The 16,327-nt window shown below is 49.0% G+C and overlaps 2 protein-coding genes across 2 annotated transcripts in view; one reads left to right on the forward strand and one right to left on the reverse strand.

Moving 5' to 3' along the window:
* Positions 1 to 418: 418 nt before the first annotated feature.
* LOC119443072 (conserved oligomeric Golgi complex subunit 7-like) lies at positions 419 to 2,783 on the reverse strand. The gene is given in 2 exon segments (XM_037708216.2): positions 419 to 1,627; positions 1,630 to 2,783. Coding segments are annotated over 2 exon segments (2,241 nt in total). The 5' UTR covers positions 2,708 to 2,783; the 3' UTR covers positions 419 to 464.
* A 254-nt stretch (positions 2,784 to 3,037) lies between these two features.
* Positions 3,038 to 16,327, forward strand: part of LOC119443073 (serine/threonine-protein kinase 26) — a 133,437-nt gene continuing 120,147 nt past the window's right edge. The window contains exon 1 of the mRNA XM_037708221.2: positions 3,038 to 3,600. Within this exon, the coding sequence (XP_037564149.1) occupies positions 3,586 to 3,600 (15 nt within the window). The 5' untranslated portion in view covers positions 3,038 to 3,585. The remainder of the gene's footprint in view (positions 3,601 to 16,327) is intronic.

Genomic DNA, 16,327 nt, shown 5'->3' on the forward strand with positions numbered 1-16,327 from the left:
TAGAAAGCCTTGCACCCTTAATATAGGAGTTACAGTGTAAATTTGCAACTGCCGAGTGCAGATTGCACGTCTATTTTTTGCTAGAAGAAAGATCAGTTTGTTGGTGTGAGTAGCCCATGAAGCTTTTTTCCTCTGGTATGCATGGCTGTCATACACGGTTATGCAAGACATCTGGGGCAAGTGTTTGTTGCATTTTTTTTTTCATGGGTACCACAACTGAAGCTTGTATCTTTTGGTATTGCATTTATGTCATTGACATGTAAATTACCATTACATCTTTCATTTTCAGCTTTTGTGCCGCACTTAGCACCAACCACAATTTCTGTTTTCTATTTAGATGTCTCCTTTCCAGACAATCTCTTGCACACAAACACTTGCACACAGCAAATAAACACATGGAAGACAAGGGACACACACATAAGCAGAGAAGTGTTTAATTCGATAAGAAAACACCCTAGCCGAGTTCACCGTATTCCTCTTATCATACGCACTGTTTGTACTAGCTGACTAGGTTTTCCAACTGCAGCAGCTGCAAACTTTTCGGGTGGGCTTTTTAGAAGGGCGACTAATTGCTGAAGACTCTCTAGCGGAGGTAAACCAAGGTCATCCAACACATTGCACAGGTAACTGATATCAGTAGCCAGTTGTGCCGATGCTTGCCGTGTCAACCTCTCGATCTGCATCACTGTGTCAATGTACGTGTACATTGTGGCCTGGGCCACACAGCCCAACAGGTAGTCTGCAACGTGGTCAGTGCTGATACCTTCAATTACATGAGGAAGATTGCTGTGTTTTAACGCAGTTGACAAAGCTTCATTCTCTTCAACAATGAACGGCTCAATGTGCTGTGGTATGGTTAGCAGGTACTGGCCGATCTGTGTGATGTACTCCATGGGGGAAATGCTGAATGCCGGCAAGTCTGTTGTCAGAACACCATCTGGGTTCTCTAAGGACCACACTTTCAGGGAAGGCACACCGCTGAAGTGGCGCTGCACTTCTGCAAAGACAGTGTCGAATGTGAATTTGGTGAACTCTGTGCATAGTTTTGCAATGGCCCGCATGCTTTCTGGGAATGCAACAAAGTCTTCGAGGTGCACTTGCGTAGCAAAGTCCCTCAAACTGCGCTGCATGACGGATGGCAGCAGCAGTGCGACATGGTCATTCAGAATGTTACTCTTCATGTCATCAGTGCCTTCATCAGACCCATTAAATGTGCTTTTTTGAATGTGGAGTTGTTTCAGTGCAGTTTTGATGTTTGCCGTTATGCTCTTATCGAAAGCAGCAAGTTGGATTGAGATTTCACCTGCTGTCTGCATGCACTTCAGGGCATACTGAAACATTGTCCAACTGTCCAATTCATCTTGCTTTGATGAAGACTTCAACTGCAGCAGTACAGCATGGCAACGCTCCAAGTAAGCTCGGAAAAGCGCCTTTATGGACTTCAACAGTTCTGGATATGAACACCCATGAAGAAGACTGCTGCAGCGTTTCTCGGCTTCCTTTGCCAGTCCAAACACCTTGAAAACTGAATCTGACAACAGGGTTACAGAATCTCGAATGTCATCGCTCTGTGTTGGTATAAGCGACAATTCTCCCAGCAAGCACTTTTCTTCTAATTTGTCATAATTTCGAGGTGGGTATGAAACATGGAGAATACAGATTTCATCAATGCCACGACATGAGGGCTGGACATGAAGTCCGGGTTGGCAGTTGATATGGAGTGAGCAAGACTTTTACAAAGCTGCTCAGAGACTTGAAGCACTTCAGTTAAATAAACTGTGGAGCTGTTCTGCTGTTTCATAGCGGCCTCTAAACAGAACTGCAAACGGGGGTCCAGGTTTGAGATGGCATCGACAACGACATCCGACAGGATGAATACGGCTGGCGGTTCAGAGAACACCTGATTGCACCACGTCACCTGGGAGTGCCACGACGCTACGAGAACGTCGTAGAAGTTGTTCAGCCATTCAAGAAACGTGTCATCGACCTCGCTGTCGACGATCTTGCGCCAAGCGTCGACAAGCTTGTTTCTGTGACAGTTGTGGTAATATTTTAGTAGCTGCTGCATTCGTTTTATATCGGAAAAAATGCGCACGTAAGACTTAGCAGCTTCGATCGATTGTGTCGTAAATGCCTGTACCAAGAGCGGGCTCAGCATGGCCTCCAGTTGGTTCTTGAGCGATTCTAGCTTTTGCAAGCGTTGCTCGTAATCAGGAACATCCACAAGTATCTCTAAGCTTGTCTGGAGACCCACAAGCCTCTCCGTGATCGCCTGCACGTCGCCACTCTGGAATACCTGGTCGACGTCAGCTGAGAGAGTCGTCCAATTGTCGGCTTCTCTCAGTGCCTGATTGGCATCCATCATCCGCAGCTTGATCGTGTCCAGTTCAAGAAGGGTTCTCATTGATGTCGACGAATCTTGCTCTACCTTAGCAATTTCCTTCTGCACAGCAGCCATCTGCAATTTTAGCAACGCCGCTTCTTGTTGCATTGTCTCTACCTCACGTAGCACCCTTGGTAGATTCTGTTGCACTTGTTGGGCGGTTTCCTCCAAAGCGCTGTTCATCTCTTGAATGAACAGTTGAAGCTTGAATGCCACTTCAGACGCGTATGCTTCCTTATTTTCTTTAGCTTCTGGCGCCTGGAAGGCATTATTGATCCACTCTTTGGCGTCAAAGTTCTCATTAGAAAACGCCGAAAGGTTCATACTTCAACAATCTATAACACACCAAGCTCCACGTCAAGATTTGTTTACAACAGCATTCGCTCTACAAGCCGCAGATACGCATGCCGCCGTACCGTACCGCTGTGGGGCCACCATTTTGTAAGGGGGCAAATACAAGAAGCATCAATTAGTAATTTTCAAAATAATATTTTAATTTATTTTACTATAATTGGTAGAAAGATTTGCACATTTACCAAGAACCTACCGAAAACGTTAAGAACTACTTTGTTGAGAGCAGACAGCTAACCGGTTCCGGCGTTTTGCGGATTGTTGCGCACCCAATTTCCGGCGCCATTGCTGTATTCATGCGCTTAATGGAAACTTTGCTGTCATGGCGTCTGGCGGATTTCATACGATGTGATGCGGTTTGTTGAGTGGAGCTAAGTGCTTTTATTGTCTTCTGTTGTGTGCGCCATGAACCACAGTGACGGGAGCGCGTAAGTGCTCATGTCCTAGTGCGGCTGACCCTTTCAGCCGTTATTGACAGTGGAAGCTTCGAATCGCAGCTCCACTGCGGCTGCCGGGTAATCGCGTATATTTTGTTAGGCTTATCGGTGCCCGCATCTTCACGTTTTCTTTCGCGTCGCATCGATTCTACCTTCTGTCAAGACGCGGGAACAGTCGAAGCGGACGTCACTGCAGTGCCCGAATTGTGGTGTGACACCTCAGCGCAACAGTTGGCCACGAACGGACGCAGCAGGGATTTGCGGAGTGCTCGGTAGGAGTGACTGACTCTCCAGGTGAAATCTCTTGGGGTCGCTCAGGTGGGCCTGTGTCTGTGCCGACGCTCCCTCGCAAATGACCTCTGGAACCTAGGGGCACGGGTTCGTCGATGTGTCTACGCGACTCTTAACACCGACATGGCGTTCAACGAGGTGAGTGCAGTTCGTCTGCTTATTTATTATAGTTTTCTGATTTCAGCTTCCTCCACTGTCTGGCTGCTCGCCCTGTCGTGTTGAGGCGCTTGGTAACGTTGGCAGCGAATTCCACCGCTCATCTTAGCTACTTAAGTTGCTTAATAGCTTTGCGCGCTGCGTCGTAAGTATTAATGGTATGGACAGTTTCACAACCGGCCTCCGTGATACCGGGAAGCGCACTTTCTGAATTACGCGTGCGCCGATATATCGCGAGTGCTGCATCGCGCCGGTGCCCCGTCGCACCTGCCTTCGGTCGCTTCCGATGACACCGTTCCAGCGCTCTCGGAAGGCCTCCCAGGCTATGGCTTAGCTTGGCCGAGGCAGAGAAAGCTGTGCGTGATTTGTGATCCCTGAGGATTATTATACACTCTCGGCAAAACCCTGTGGCGTTTCGGAGAGACATGAATGTGCAAACGTGATGGTCTTGTCACAGATGGTAGAGATGGTGGCGGGCAGAAGTCAGTCGTTGGCTCTATTGGTGCAGAGTTAGGGCAGATAGATGTGTGTTTTTTTTTTTTTTTTTCTAATCCAAGCTCTAGATTATGTTGGGTGGTGGTGATATGGCGGAAGTTTTTACGGATGGTTACGGGGCGGCTTCTGTTGCGTTCACACTCTTCCCCGGATATGAGTGCCGACTGAGAGGAGTTAAAGAATATGTACTTTGTAGTAGCATTTTCTATGCGCTAGGTTGGTCACACAGCATGGCCAGTATCCGCGATACTCATGTGTTTCAGGGTGAAAGATGCCCCGTGGTATTTAAGTTCGGCTTGGATCACAGCTGTGGTACGACTGCCCCTAAAAGCATGACGTATGTGTAATACAACGTGCGTAACATTAAAATTGTCTTCGTATGTACTTACAAACCATGCCGTAAGTATAGCTGCCTTACACAACATATGTAGTTATGTCAGGAGATTGCATGAGTTTATCATAATGCTTCAACGCTTATAGCCATTGTAAAACCTTATCAGTAGTGAAAAAGAATGCTAGTGCAAGCGCATTTCCGTCCGTCTAATATCACAGTTGCCACAAAAATGTTTTCAGTATTAGAAACAGTATTGATGCAGAGAAAGTGCTCCACAAGGGGCCCTAGCGAGGAAGTCTAAAAGTAACTGGGCGTGAGAAGTCACTTTAACGAAAGCCAACACAAACCTGCATCTTTAAGCAAGTGACTATACTACTGTGACAAGGTCACAGTAACTAAACCACATAGATAAATAGCTTAAAACTGTTTGGAAGTTAAAAATTACATGTAATGTGCCAATGACACATAACCTCCATGCCACCAGTAGCAGCGGAAACTGTTCCGCCACTTGGCTGTTGGTGACAGGTAAGGTTACTTTACCAGTAAGCTAATCGTGGCAAGAAGCCAAAACAAGGAGAAAAAAAAAAATACCCACGAATTCTGTCTACTGTTTGTACTGAGGTTTTGGTTCAGTGTCCATTTGTAATTTTTCGCCAACTTTGAGGGCTCTGAAGCTGATGAGGTTTATGGCTTCCTGTTGTTTACAGAATATCAAGATACCTTTTTAGAGTAATTCAGGTAGTTTTCACTTTCAACTTCAGCTCCATGACTTCAAGCTTGATGTGACTGAATATTGATATACTGGGGATTTCAGTATCTGCAGTGGGGGGGGGGGGGGGGGGGGGCAAATACCATAATTTATCTGAATCACCTGTTGCACGTTTGGTGGATCATTTACTGGATCATTCTCAGTCCTCCACCTTTGGGCAGGCAGGCAGGCAATCTCTGAAATAGAGGTTCTTTCACAACAATATGGACGAAGAAGTCACGCTAGAAATTCAAATGCTAGTGAAAAACCCTTGCTGTCTGTTGCCTTTACAGGACATGTAATAGCTACTTCAGAAAGACCTGCCTTGGAAGGCAGTTGGTTTCTAAAGCAGGGTATCACGCAGATGAATAAGGTGTTGTGGCACTTACCGAAACTGAATTAACTCTATTGCATCCTGATAAAATTTGTTTTCATGTGTCTTTCTTTTCTAATGTTGCATTGAGCCAGTTTGCTGTTCTGTTATTTGCCCTGATTTCATGGTCTACCACTACCCGCCATGTATGTCATGACATTTTCTCACCACTTGGGTCGCCGCTAAAAGCAAATATAGCACGCATACACCATTCTGATTTGTAATCACCATCCTGGGTCGAACGAGGGACTTCTCAGGTCGGAGCCAACGTTTAGACTAGGGGACTAGGCCGTAGTAGAGCGTACTGGCCGTTGTTTTAGACACTGACAGGAGCTGCCGAAGAAATATGCACCCGAGATCCGTGTCTCGTGCTTTTTTCTTCCGTTGACTTGCCGGGCACTCGCTTAGGATATTTCACTGCAGTGTTGTCGTGAAATCAAGCCTCCTGGCGCCTGACCACCGCTTGTAGCAATTATCCGCTGCACGCCTTCGTTTCGCAGACGCAGTGGTTCGTGCCCATGGCGAAACGCTGGTTTTCGTTGTCGGTATAGTGATGATGCGCGGGCTTTCTCCTTCATCTTTGTCGTTCTGCACCGCTTTTTCGTTTTTCCTCGATTCTGCGAGCCTCCCCGATGCGCGCATATTCGGCTCCCCCTCTCGCCCTAGTGTGAGCTGTTGGCAACGGCGTGCGTAACGGTCGCTTAGTGCCGAAAACGAGTCGAGACAGCGCCGAAACTGGTCCGCGGACCGCTTCTCAGCGGCGGTGCCGTTTTGGGCTAATTCGCTCTTTTCGGGCTCCGTAGCCGCTCGTTCCGCGTCGACGCCGCACCTTGCGAGCCGTGGCGCGCGCATGCGCGCACTACCGTTGTGCGAGCGATTTAGGCCCCCTTTTTAGAAATTCTGCTACAGCCCTGTAGAGGTGTGTAGTTTCCGGAAGTTGCGAGCTGCCTGTGATGTCTCTTTCAAGTACCGACCGAGTTATTGAGTTCCGACAAATAAGAATGATAACGGAGCTAACGGCCAAAAAAGCAGAATTTCACCCGAAGAAAACTAGGCTGCGCGATTTTGAGATAAGTGCGGGAAACCTACATGACCGGCCGTCAGTGATCTATAATGGCTATCGTCATTAAAATCTCAAGACTGGGAGGTCGGAGGCGCCGTCGCTGCTGTGCCACACCGAGGGTCCGTGAAGTGTGAGCTTCTTCACCTCCGTTCCCCAGCAGCGGTCATCTCGCGAAGGTTACTCGAGGACGATGGGGGCGGTTGTAAGAGAACGTTTCATCAGCGCATGGCTGCAGCTGACTCCTGGACGTCATAATAGCAGGTCTAAGAACTCGCAATGTATTGCTATTATAAGTTTTGTTTCTTTTCCTTCGTGGTGGTTAAAAAAAAAACCCTGATAGCTTTCGCTTTTACATCTCGAGCGCTGCTTCGCATGCGTATTTGGCGCCCCGCAGGAGCCGATCGCAGGGTACGCTATGCTGATGTGACGAAATAGGGGTGGAATTCCTTGTATAGAGATACCTGCTACTTGGACGCTTCGCTACGTGCCGTCGCGTCCTTGAATTCAGCAAGAGCGGCGCGGGTTCCATTCCTCTATTCGTCCCACTTCGTGCAACTTGCAAGAGAGAAGGGAGTTATGTTCCGGTATTTTACGTGCCAAAACCACGGTATGATTTTGAGACATTTTGAGACTAGAATTAACCCTGGGAGTGTTAGCCGGTTTGTGAGTGGTGGCGCTGGCTAACACCCCCAGGGTTAATTCTAGTTGTAAAACATAAATACCCCAGAAAGTGGATGGGAAAACGGCTCCGCGGTAGCTCAATGGTGAGAGCATTGCACGCGTAATGCGAAGACGTGGGTTCGTTCCCCACCTGCGGACAGTTGTTTTTTCATCCATTTTCATTTTCATTAATGTATAATTTCTTTAATTCAATCAGTAAGTGCAAGTAATTTCCCCTGTGTTGTCCTTGGTGTTGTTTGTTGACTTCTTATGAAATGCTTATATATATATATATATATATATATATATATATATATATATATATATATAGTTAGTACCCGCCGTGGTTGCTCAGTGGCTATGGTGTTGGGCTGCTGAGCACAAGGTCGCGGGATTGAATCCCGGCGACCACATTTCGATGGGGGCGAAATGCGAAAACACCCGTGTACTTAGCTTTAGGTGCACGTTAAAGAACCCCAGGTGGTCCAAATTTCCGGAGTCCCCCACTACGGCGTGCCTCATAATCAGATCGTGGTTTTGGCACGTAAAACCCCATACTTCAATTTTAATTTATACATAGTTAGCCTAAAGTGATTTCGTGTTTATCTTATATTGTGCCTTTTACGCGATCGTCGTGTTTTGAATGGCGCGGGCGGCTGTCTCGTTGCGACAGTGACAGCGCTAACCGGTCTCCCTGGATTTTTACGCCGCGGTGTTGCGTGTTTCCCCCCTTCGTTGGCGGTGTATCTCTCCTTTGTCACGTGCAAAGGAAAGGAAAATAGCGCGTGGGGTACGCGCATCGCTCTTCGCGCTTGATCACGAGGCGCAATTGAGGAGCGCGCGCTCGTCGTAAACCGGAAAGACCAGCGTGCCGCCGCCGGCAGGCAGTCGCGCCTCGTCGTCCCTGGCCTCTGGCACTCGCTGCTGCAAAGCGCGATACCCCCCCCCCCCCCCTTTTTTTTTTTTTTTTTTCTGCACCGCTCTCCGGCGGTGCGTGCGTGCGCGCGTGCGGAATGACGCACGACGCGGCGATCTTCGCTGCGTGGAGTGGCACGCGCACGAAGACCGCGAGAAGGTCGGAGCTCGAGCTGCTGGTTTACCTAGCCAGCGGGCGCAATGAACGTCACGTGGTCACGGCAGGCCAGGTGATCTGAGCTCGCCCCGGAGCAGAAATTGTTGCTCTCAGCGGCGTGATGTCAACTGGGTGGGAGTTTATCTCCAAGTGGAGATCTTCGCGTATGTTTGATTTATGCAAAGCGGTAGCTCAGCCGACTGTGCGTTCGCTTCTGACCCCCCCCCTCCCCATTTTGCCTTTTTATTGTCTCCTTGCTTCTCGCAAACGCAGCTCATACCGAGATGACCCGCCTAGATAACATTCTAACTCGGCTCGCTTCCGTGGCGTCTTGCGCCGCCGAAGAAAACGAAACTCGTACGGGTTGGCAGTCCGCTGTTGTCAATAACCGATACTACCGGGTGGGTGAGAAAGGAACACTCCCGAGTGGTGCTTCCAGCCTTGCCGGAGGCCGACGGTTGCTTTCTTTTTTTTTTCGTCTACCCCCCCCCCCCCCCCCCCCCCCCCGCTTAAGCATCCACGGAGCTTTGCGGGGCTCTCGCTCGCTCGCTCACTCGCTCTCTCTCGTTGGACATCGCCGTCGTGACTGTCGCATTGGTGAGCCGCACAGTGCAATGTTGCGGCCATCTCTAATACGGATATATCGAACTGCTAGCTGAAGATGTCATCATCATCATCAGCCTATATATGGCACGAAAAATGTCAGGCCTAACGTTGAAAGACAGGAAGAGAGCGGTGTGGATCAGAGAACAAACGGGGATAGCCGATATTCTAATTGACATTAAGAGAGAAAAATGGAGCTGGGCAGGCCATGTAATGCGTAGGATGGATAACCGGTGGACCATTAGGGTTACAGAATGGATACCAAGAGAAGGGAAGCCGAAGATGTATATATATTGCGACGAGGTTTATGTCGTTGATAACGTTGCAAGAACGCTAGGTACAGGTAGGCACTACAAGGGCTGTTCGTAGCACGGGGTTACCCTCGCGATCGCGGCACGGTCCTTCGTCTTCCTCTTCAGTCGGCACGTGCATGGCGGCGCCTCTGCTTCATTACAATATTGCAACGTGATTTATTCACGTGTAGACGTCAATGAATGCGAGAAACGTCAGGCGAACGTCAAGAAGCGGCGAGGCGACCAGCAGTCAAAAATCCGGGCAAGCGCAAGCTCGGGGCGCGTGGTTAGCACCAACACTGTGGCTTGCTTGCTGACTGCTTCGTCGTCGTCTTGTCTTCTTCATTACATTGGCCCCCGGGAAGTAGCGTAGCCATCCTGGCGACTTAAGGCGTTGACAGTATAGAGGGGTCATAATAGGGCTTGAGGCGACTCACGTGAACGATTTCTCGACCACGACGGCGTAAGTCTGGAGACGGTGTCAAAGGCTCAACGTCATAATTGACTGGAGATGTCCGAGCGAGGATGCGGTAGGGCCCATGATATCGGGCCAATAATTTAGACGAAAGGCCAGGCGTACTCGGAGGAATCCAAAGCCAAACTAGGGCACCGGTCGCGAAAGTAGTGAGAGATCGGTCGGTGTCGTGCCTGAAGCTTCTGGTGACCTTGGTTCTCGGTTGTCAATGAACGGGCCAATTGACGACAATCTTCGGCGTACTTGGCGACATCAGAAATTGCAGTGTACTCAGATGAGTCAGGTGTGTAGGGAAGCATAGTGTCCAGCGTGCATGATGGCTCACGTCCGTATACAAGAGGAAGAACGGCGAGAATCCTTAGTCGCGTGCGTAGCAGTGTTGTACGCATATGTGATGAATGGAAGGACGGTGTCCCAATTTGTCTGGTCTGACGCCGTGTACATCGTCAGCATATCCCCCAGAGTGCGATTAAATCGCTCAGTGAGGCCATTAGTTTGCGGATGATATGCACTGGTCATGCGATGAACGATGTTACACTGAACGAGCAAGGCTTCAATAGCATCAGACAGGAAAACACGTCCCTCCACCGCACCTCCACCAAATGCAACGTGATTTATTCACGTGTAGACGTCAATGAATGCGAGAAGCGTCAGGCGAACGTCAAGAAGCGGCGAGGCGACCAGCAGTCCAAAATCCGGGCAAGCGCAAGCTCGGGGCGCGTGGTTAGCACCAACACTGTGGCTTGCTTGCTGACTGCTTCGTCGTCGTCTTGTCTTCTTCATTACAATATATATATATATACACTGTAAACACAAATAAGCCTGAATGGGGGTTTCTATGGTTTAATACCTTTTAAAACTCCATCGCCCAATACATTTACTCCATCACCATGGAGTAAAAGAGCATAAAACCATGATTTTACCTCCTTCCCGAAATGATGGAGGAAAAAAACGGAATGACCTGATATCACTCCATTTACAAAATGGTGTTTATCAGTGCGAAAACCTCGTGCCGTGAAATGGAGTGAAAATGTATTTCCTCCGTGCACTGTAAACACAACTTACAGGCCGCATAGGTAAGAGATACGACGCGCAACGTTTTTAAACTACTCGGCGCCAAATCTTATTTCATCAGCGGGAACGTATTCGATATAAAAACGTGAATTCAATCCCAACACTCATAAATGTAGTAAAATCAGTCTTAAAATGGAGTTTTCTTCCTCACGAGAAATCTCATATGTAAATGGAGTAAAATCGAGGCTAGAGCGGCAGTCGCATACTAGGCACAGTCGTGTCCTATACGGCTCTGCAATTTTTTCTTCTTTCGTGCACTTCAACTCATGGATACTACTTTGGATAATCAGCGGCCGTTTCTACAAGCCTTTGCCGTCACCGTGGCAGCAACGACATCTCGATATCTTCCTCAGCACGCCGCACACGACGGAGATTCCGACCGCCTCGTCGACGACGGCATGAAGACGTGATTTTAGGCCTAACATCCATTGACACCTGCCCTAGGCCGGGCAGCCGCCATGTCATTCACGCACGCCCGACTAGCCTCGTCCAGCGGAGCCAACCTCGCATCAGTCACCTCAGGTGAAACGTGGTGAACGTGGTGAAACGATTTTTCGTGAGCGTTGCAGATAGCTAGTGGTACTTGCATTCGGAGTTGTGGCGTTTAATTGTGCTCTAGTGGACGCCTTGGCGTGCAAGAATAATATTGTTCGAGAATGGCAGGTGATGCTGTATGAACCAGCTGAGCCTGAACGTTTCGGCCGTCGCGTTACGTGTTACACGTATCGAAGGAGGTGCCTTTCATGTGGCGCTAACGCTTTCTTTAGCAACTCGCTTTAAGCTGAGAATGCCATTAGTGCGGTCCGTTATTATGACGATATTATTATTATTATACAAAGTGGGCGGGCCGATATTATGACGAAAAAATAGCGTGTCTGTGCTTGGGTGTGAGTGCGGGAGGAAAGGGCGCGTGTGCACTTTTCTTGAGTGTATGTGCGCGTGTGTGCGCACGTGCGTTTTTACTGTGTGTGTACGTCACTGCTTTTTCGTGAAATTTTACGCATGAAAGCTTTCATGTGTGTCCGTGTGCATATAGTTTTGCTGCAGCACCGCTTGCAGCAAAACTATATTCCCGGGTTTTGACATCGGTCAGCGCTCAGGCAGGCACAGACGCGCCACTAATTCCAAGGCGACGCGAAGCATGGGGACTGCAAGAAAGTTGGGGAGGCGAGAACAATCGCCGTCTCTCGTCACTCCGACAGGCGTTTGACAGGTTTTGTGGACACTGACCCACCGTAATGCGGCGTGTCCGTTGTCGCTAGCGTGCCTGCGTGTTCTCCCTCTCCCGGCGAGGAGGATGCCATTCAGGCACCCTAAAAGTGGTATGGTCAATGGGCGCGATCATAAACTTGCACGTCGGTTTGGCAGCAGTCAAATTTTCTGTGCGTGTCGTTTGGGCGTGTTCACTTGTTCACATCTGTCCTCAATAATTTAGGAAGAATCCAGCTCCATCCAATTTTGAAATACGGGATTATCTACGGACTTCTCACAATGTCACATATTGAGTAAAAACCGTTTGCAAAAGTGTGTAGGTCGGCTGCCATGTTAACTGTTTTTCTTTTTTTTTTTGTAAGTGGATTACATGTCTTGTTTTAGATGTGGTTCCCCCCAAGTTAAGGAGAGCGATAGTCTGTATGGTTCACTCGAGTAATTAAGTTGTTGTTACAGTTGGCTGCGCATCGTTCTGTCATTCAATGTTGTCCGCGCTTCCTTTTATCAGTACATCAGCAGTGTGTTGTTGTCGTGCGCGTTTGTTTATTGAATGTGCGTTATGTTGGACTCTTGGCCTTGCTGATGTATGGTATATGCTTTATATTATTGTTAATTGATATCTATCATTTCAAGCAACATGCTCTTATTACGCGTACTTTTCTTAAAATTCTGTGTTTCCCTCTATGTTTTGTCTCCCGTGTGATGTTGTAATGCCTACAGATAATAAAATATACATTATACCGCTATCCGGAAAACCGCATTTTATTTTCTTCATTTAATCATAACGTGCGTTGAAATGCTAACAAGAAATACATAGGCGAGAATATAATCCTGTCAAGTATAATGATCTAGTGGTATAAAGAAAAATCGCCGTGTCAACTTGAACCTTGTGAATGTCACATACTCTCGCGTACGTGAAAGCGCAAATGCGGTCGTTTTATTTGTGCTGAATTCGCGTTTCGATTTACGTTATTGAACAGAGTTGACTAGCCGAGAAAGGGAAGTTAGATGGGTAGATAAATGCTCTTGCTATAATTCAATTTTATATTAGTCTCCAGTGAAGTTTTATAAATACATTCAAAATCTAACTAGGAAGGTGGAAAACAAAATAAGCTACGGTAAAGGTTGTTACCGACACAAAACATAGCATCTGCACTACTTCATCAGTCATTAATAAGTGTCATAAAGGCACGGCACCAAAGCTGCTGCTTCAATTCATTGCAGGAAAAAAGAAGTATAAATAATGTTGAAGGATCTCAAGAAACTGTCTTCAGAAATGGACTGGTATTTACTCCATTTGCAACACCTCAAGAACACTTTCCAGAAATGAAGTAATATTCACTCCAATTTAAACACTTAAAGACTCCCTCAAGAAATGAAGTAATATTCACTCCAATTAGGATACCTAAAAACCCCTTCCGTAAATGAAGTAATATTCACTCCAATTGGAACACCGTAAAAACTCCCGAGACAAATGAAGTAAATTCACTCTTATTTGGACACCATAAAAACTCTTGTGAGAGATGGAGTTAACTAAAACTCCATATGAATGGAGTATATTAAACTCTCATTCGGGAATGCGCTAGGCGACGAGGCATTTACTCCCATCTGGGATTATTTGTGTTTAGTGTGTATATATATATATATATATATATATATATATATATATATATATATATATAAAAGCAGAAAAGAGGAGGGGGGGCGGTTATGACGTCAGGCACGAGTCCCATCAATTTGTATGCCGCTGAGACGATTCCACCATTTGCGAAGATATGTTTGGTTGTGTTGTTCCAGTAGAGAAACAAGAGGAGCATTGCACCGAAAGGGACCGGCTTCTCTTCTCCGGCAGCTCCAGCTCTGCTCTTGTGGTCGCACAGCCGCGTTATTAAACGCCTTCCCGCATACATAGAGCCCTGCGAGATGCGCCTGCCGAAGACGGCTGCTGCTGGAGGCGAGCGAAAAGAAGCGTTAGTACACGTACTGCCCTCCGCGGCAGGCCGGCTTCCTCGGTGTGCTACACGTAATGAAATAAGCGAAGGAGGCGTCTGCCGAGGAAAGGGGGCGCGAAGGCGACCGGCACTTTCCGCGTTCCTCGGCGTCTCTCTCGAGCGGGCTAAACGGCTTTGTTATCTGGCCGTAAACAGGCTGTCCCGCCTCATCTTGGCCGTGTTCATCTGGAGCGGTGCGAGCAGCCTTCGCAGGAGGCGATCGAGGCACGATCGCATCACCGCCACTGGCCCGGCCGGCGATGTTTTTGACGGCGCGGTTTTGTCGTGACGACCAGCGATGCCGCCGTATTGGCCAGGGACCGCGCGGTAATGGTGGAACGGATAACAGGAACGACGGGAAGTCTCGAACAAAAAGGGTGCGAAACGACGTCGGCTGTTGCCGCTGCTTCAGAAGGTTGCGAGGAGGACGGGTGGAAATAAGTACGGCAAAGGCGCGAGGCGGCCAATCGGTGATGTCTGCCAGCCGGCGCATCAATGGGATTGCCGCTTTTGCTGCTGCTGCTGCGCCGGCGACTGCGGTTTTTTCGGGTCTGCGCGTGGTGGATCCGGCTGCGCCGAAATCTCTCTCGGATCAGCGGAGAGGCGGACGCAGTGGACCGTCCGCTGTCGATGCCTTTTGTGTCCGCAGCCGGGCCTCCTTAGCGGTCGTTCCTTTAAGCCGAAGCCGCGAAAAGGAACAAATATCGACGCAGATTTGGGACGGCTCGCAAAGGGCGTAGATTAAAAGCAGTCGCGCTCTGTTAGGGATTACGTGGGCCTGCCGCCCGATGGGGCGGATTGACGGCGCTGAGCGCCGGCTATATGTTGAACCACCTATAAAGGTTGGTGACCTTGAATATTTAGCCTTGCACAAAAAAAAGTTGCAGTGGCTTAGCTCGGCTATGCCAGGATATACGTAGCGTTAGCAAAGGTTCAGCTGATTATTCTTAGCTTATTCTTAAGATTATTCTTATGAGTCAAGCTTCTCCGTTCTTCTGCGCTGTTGAGCAGCATTTGCGCTCTCCTCCATGGCTATACCACACTGGCAAACGCCAGTCAGCGCAGCGGCTCCAGCGCAGTGTCAGACGGCGACTGCACAGCGAGCGCGCGCCGGCGCCAGTGCGTCTACCACGGCTACGACGTCACTCCTCTGGAATGCGCAGACGGAGATCAGTGGCGCAGACCGGCGGCGGTGAGTCGTGCGCGGCGGCGGCGGAGTGCGCGAGAGGTGCCGGCTCCGGTGGCTCCGGTGCGCAAGCCGTGTGACATCACTGATCCTTGCGCATGCGCAGCACGGCTCTTGATGTGCCGCGCGAAACGGGCTTGGCTAGGCCAGTGTAGCTAACGCTACAAAAAAGGACGGGCCTCGCTTGCGCCGCTTTCTTCTGGCTCCGCAGTGCGCTTTGGTTTGGCGAGTGCAGTAGCGCATCGTGTATCTTGAGAGCCCTCGCCGCTCTAGACCTGGGCCGGTTGTCTCATTGGTCGCTGTTGCTCGTTTCCTGGCTTCGATCAGTTACGTCTCTGTGGTGAGAAAGCACGACAGGCGTCCCTGTCCTCAACCTGTCATTGCCCTCGTGTAATGTGCCGTGCTGTCTCGGACACACGTTTGCCAACGAGAAAGTGCAACTTGGCACACGGCAGCGTGCCAGGCACTTTGTTCCCGTAACGTTCGAGAAATGTTGCGCGCTTATAGTAGCTTTGTTATAGGAGAGGCGCCCGAGGGAATGCGGTTGACAAAACTTTTCGACGTTATTAAAATGCCGCAAGTTTCACTTTTGCTTCGTTTCGCCGTCCGTTTTAATCGCAGGTATGCCGAACAGCTAGACGAGATGGAGCGGGACTGAGTTGCGACTCGCGCAGCTCGGACGTTCTCTCTGCGGCTTCCGCGGCGGCACCGATTCGCAGTGCTTCATTAGCGGCGCGCGCGCACGCCGCTGCGTTACGTATTTTTGTGTGTATTATTATTTGTTTATTTTTACGCCTTTGGTCTGTCTTCCGTGCGTGGGCTACTCGGAGTCAGGAAACGCACAAGTGTGTGCCTCCGGTAGTTGTTGCAACGCGATGGGAAGGATGGAGAGGAGGAAGGAGGCTGCATCGCGCGCTCTGTGCCTTGTCGCTGCTACAGAATTCATGCAGGGTGTCGCTAGCTATGTAGAGCTTGCGTCAGTCGCACAATCACGGTAGTGTGCCAGTTGCTCTATCGGCATCAAAAACATGATTCCGTATTTGCTGGAAAACAGTTTACAGCTTTTTTTCTTTTTCTTTTTTTTTTTTTTTCTGAGAGTCAACGCTTTCGCGGCATGCACCTTCGCTGCC

This window comes from Dermacentor silvarum, chromosome 2 (genome assembly GCF_013339745.2).
Source record: "Dermacentor silvarum isolate Dsil-2018 chromosome 2, BIME_Dsil_1.4, whole genome shotgun sequence".
Taxonomy (NCBI): Eukaryota; Metazoa; Arthropoda; class Arachnida; order Ixodida; family Ixodidae; genus Dermacentor; species Dermacentor silvarum.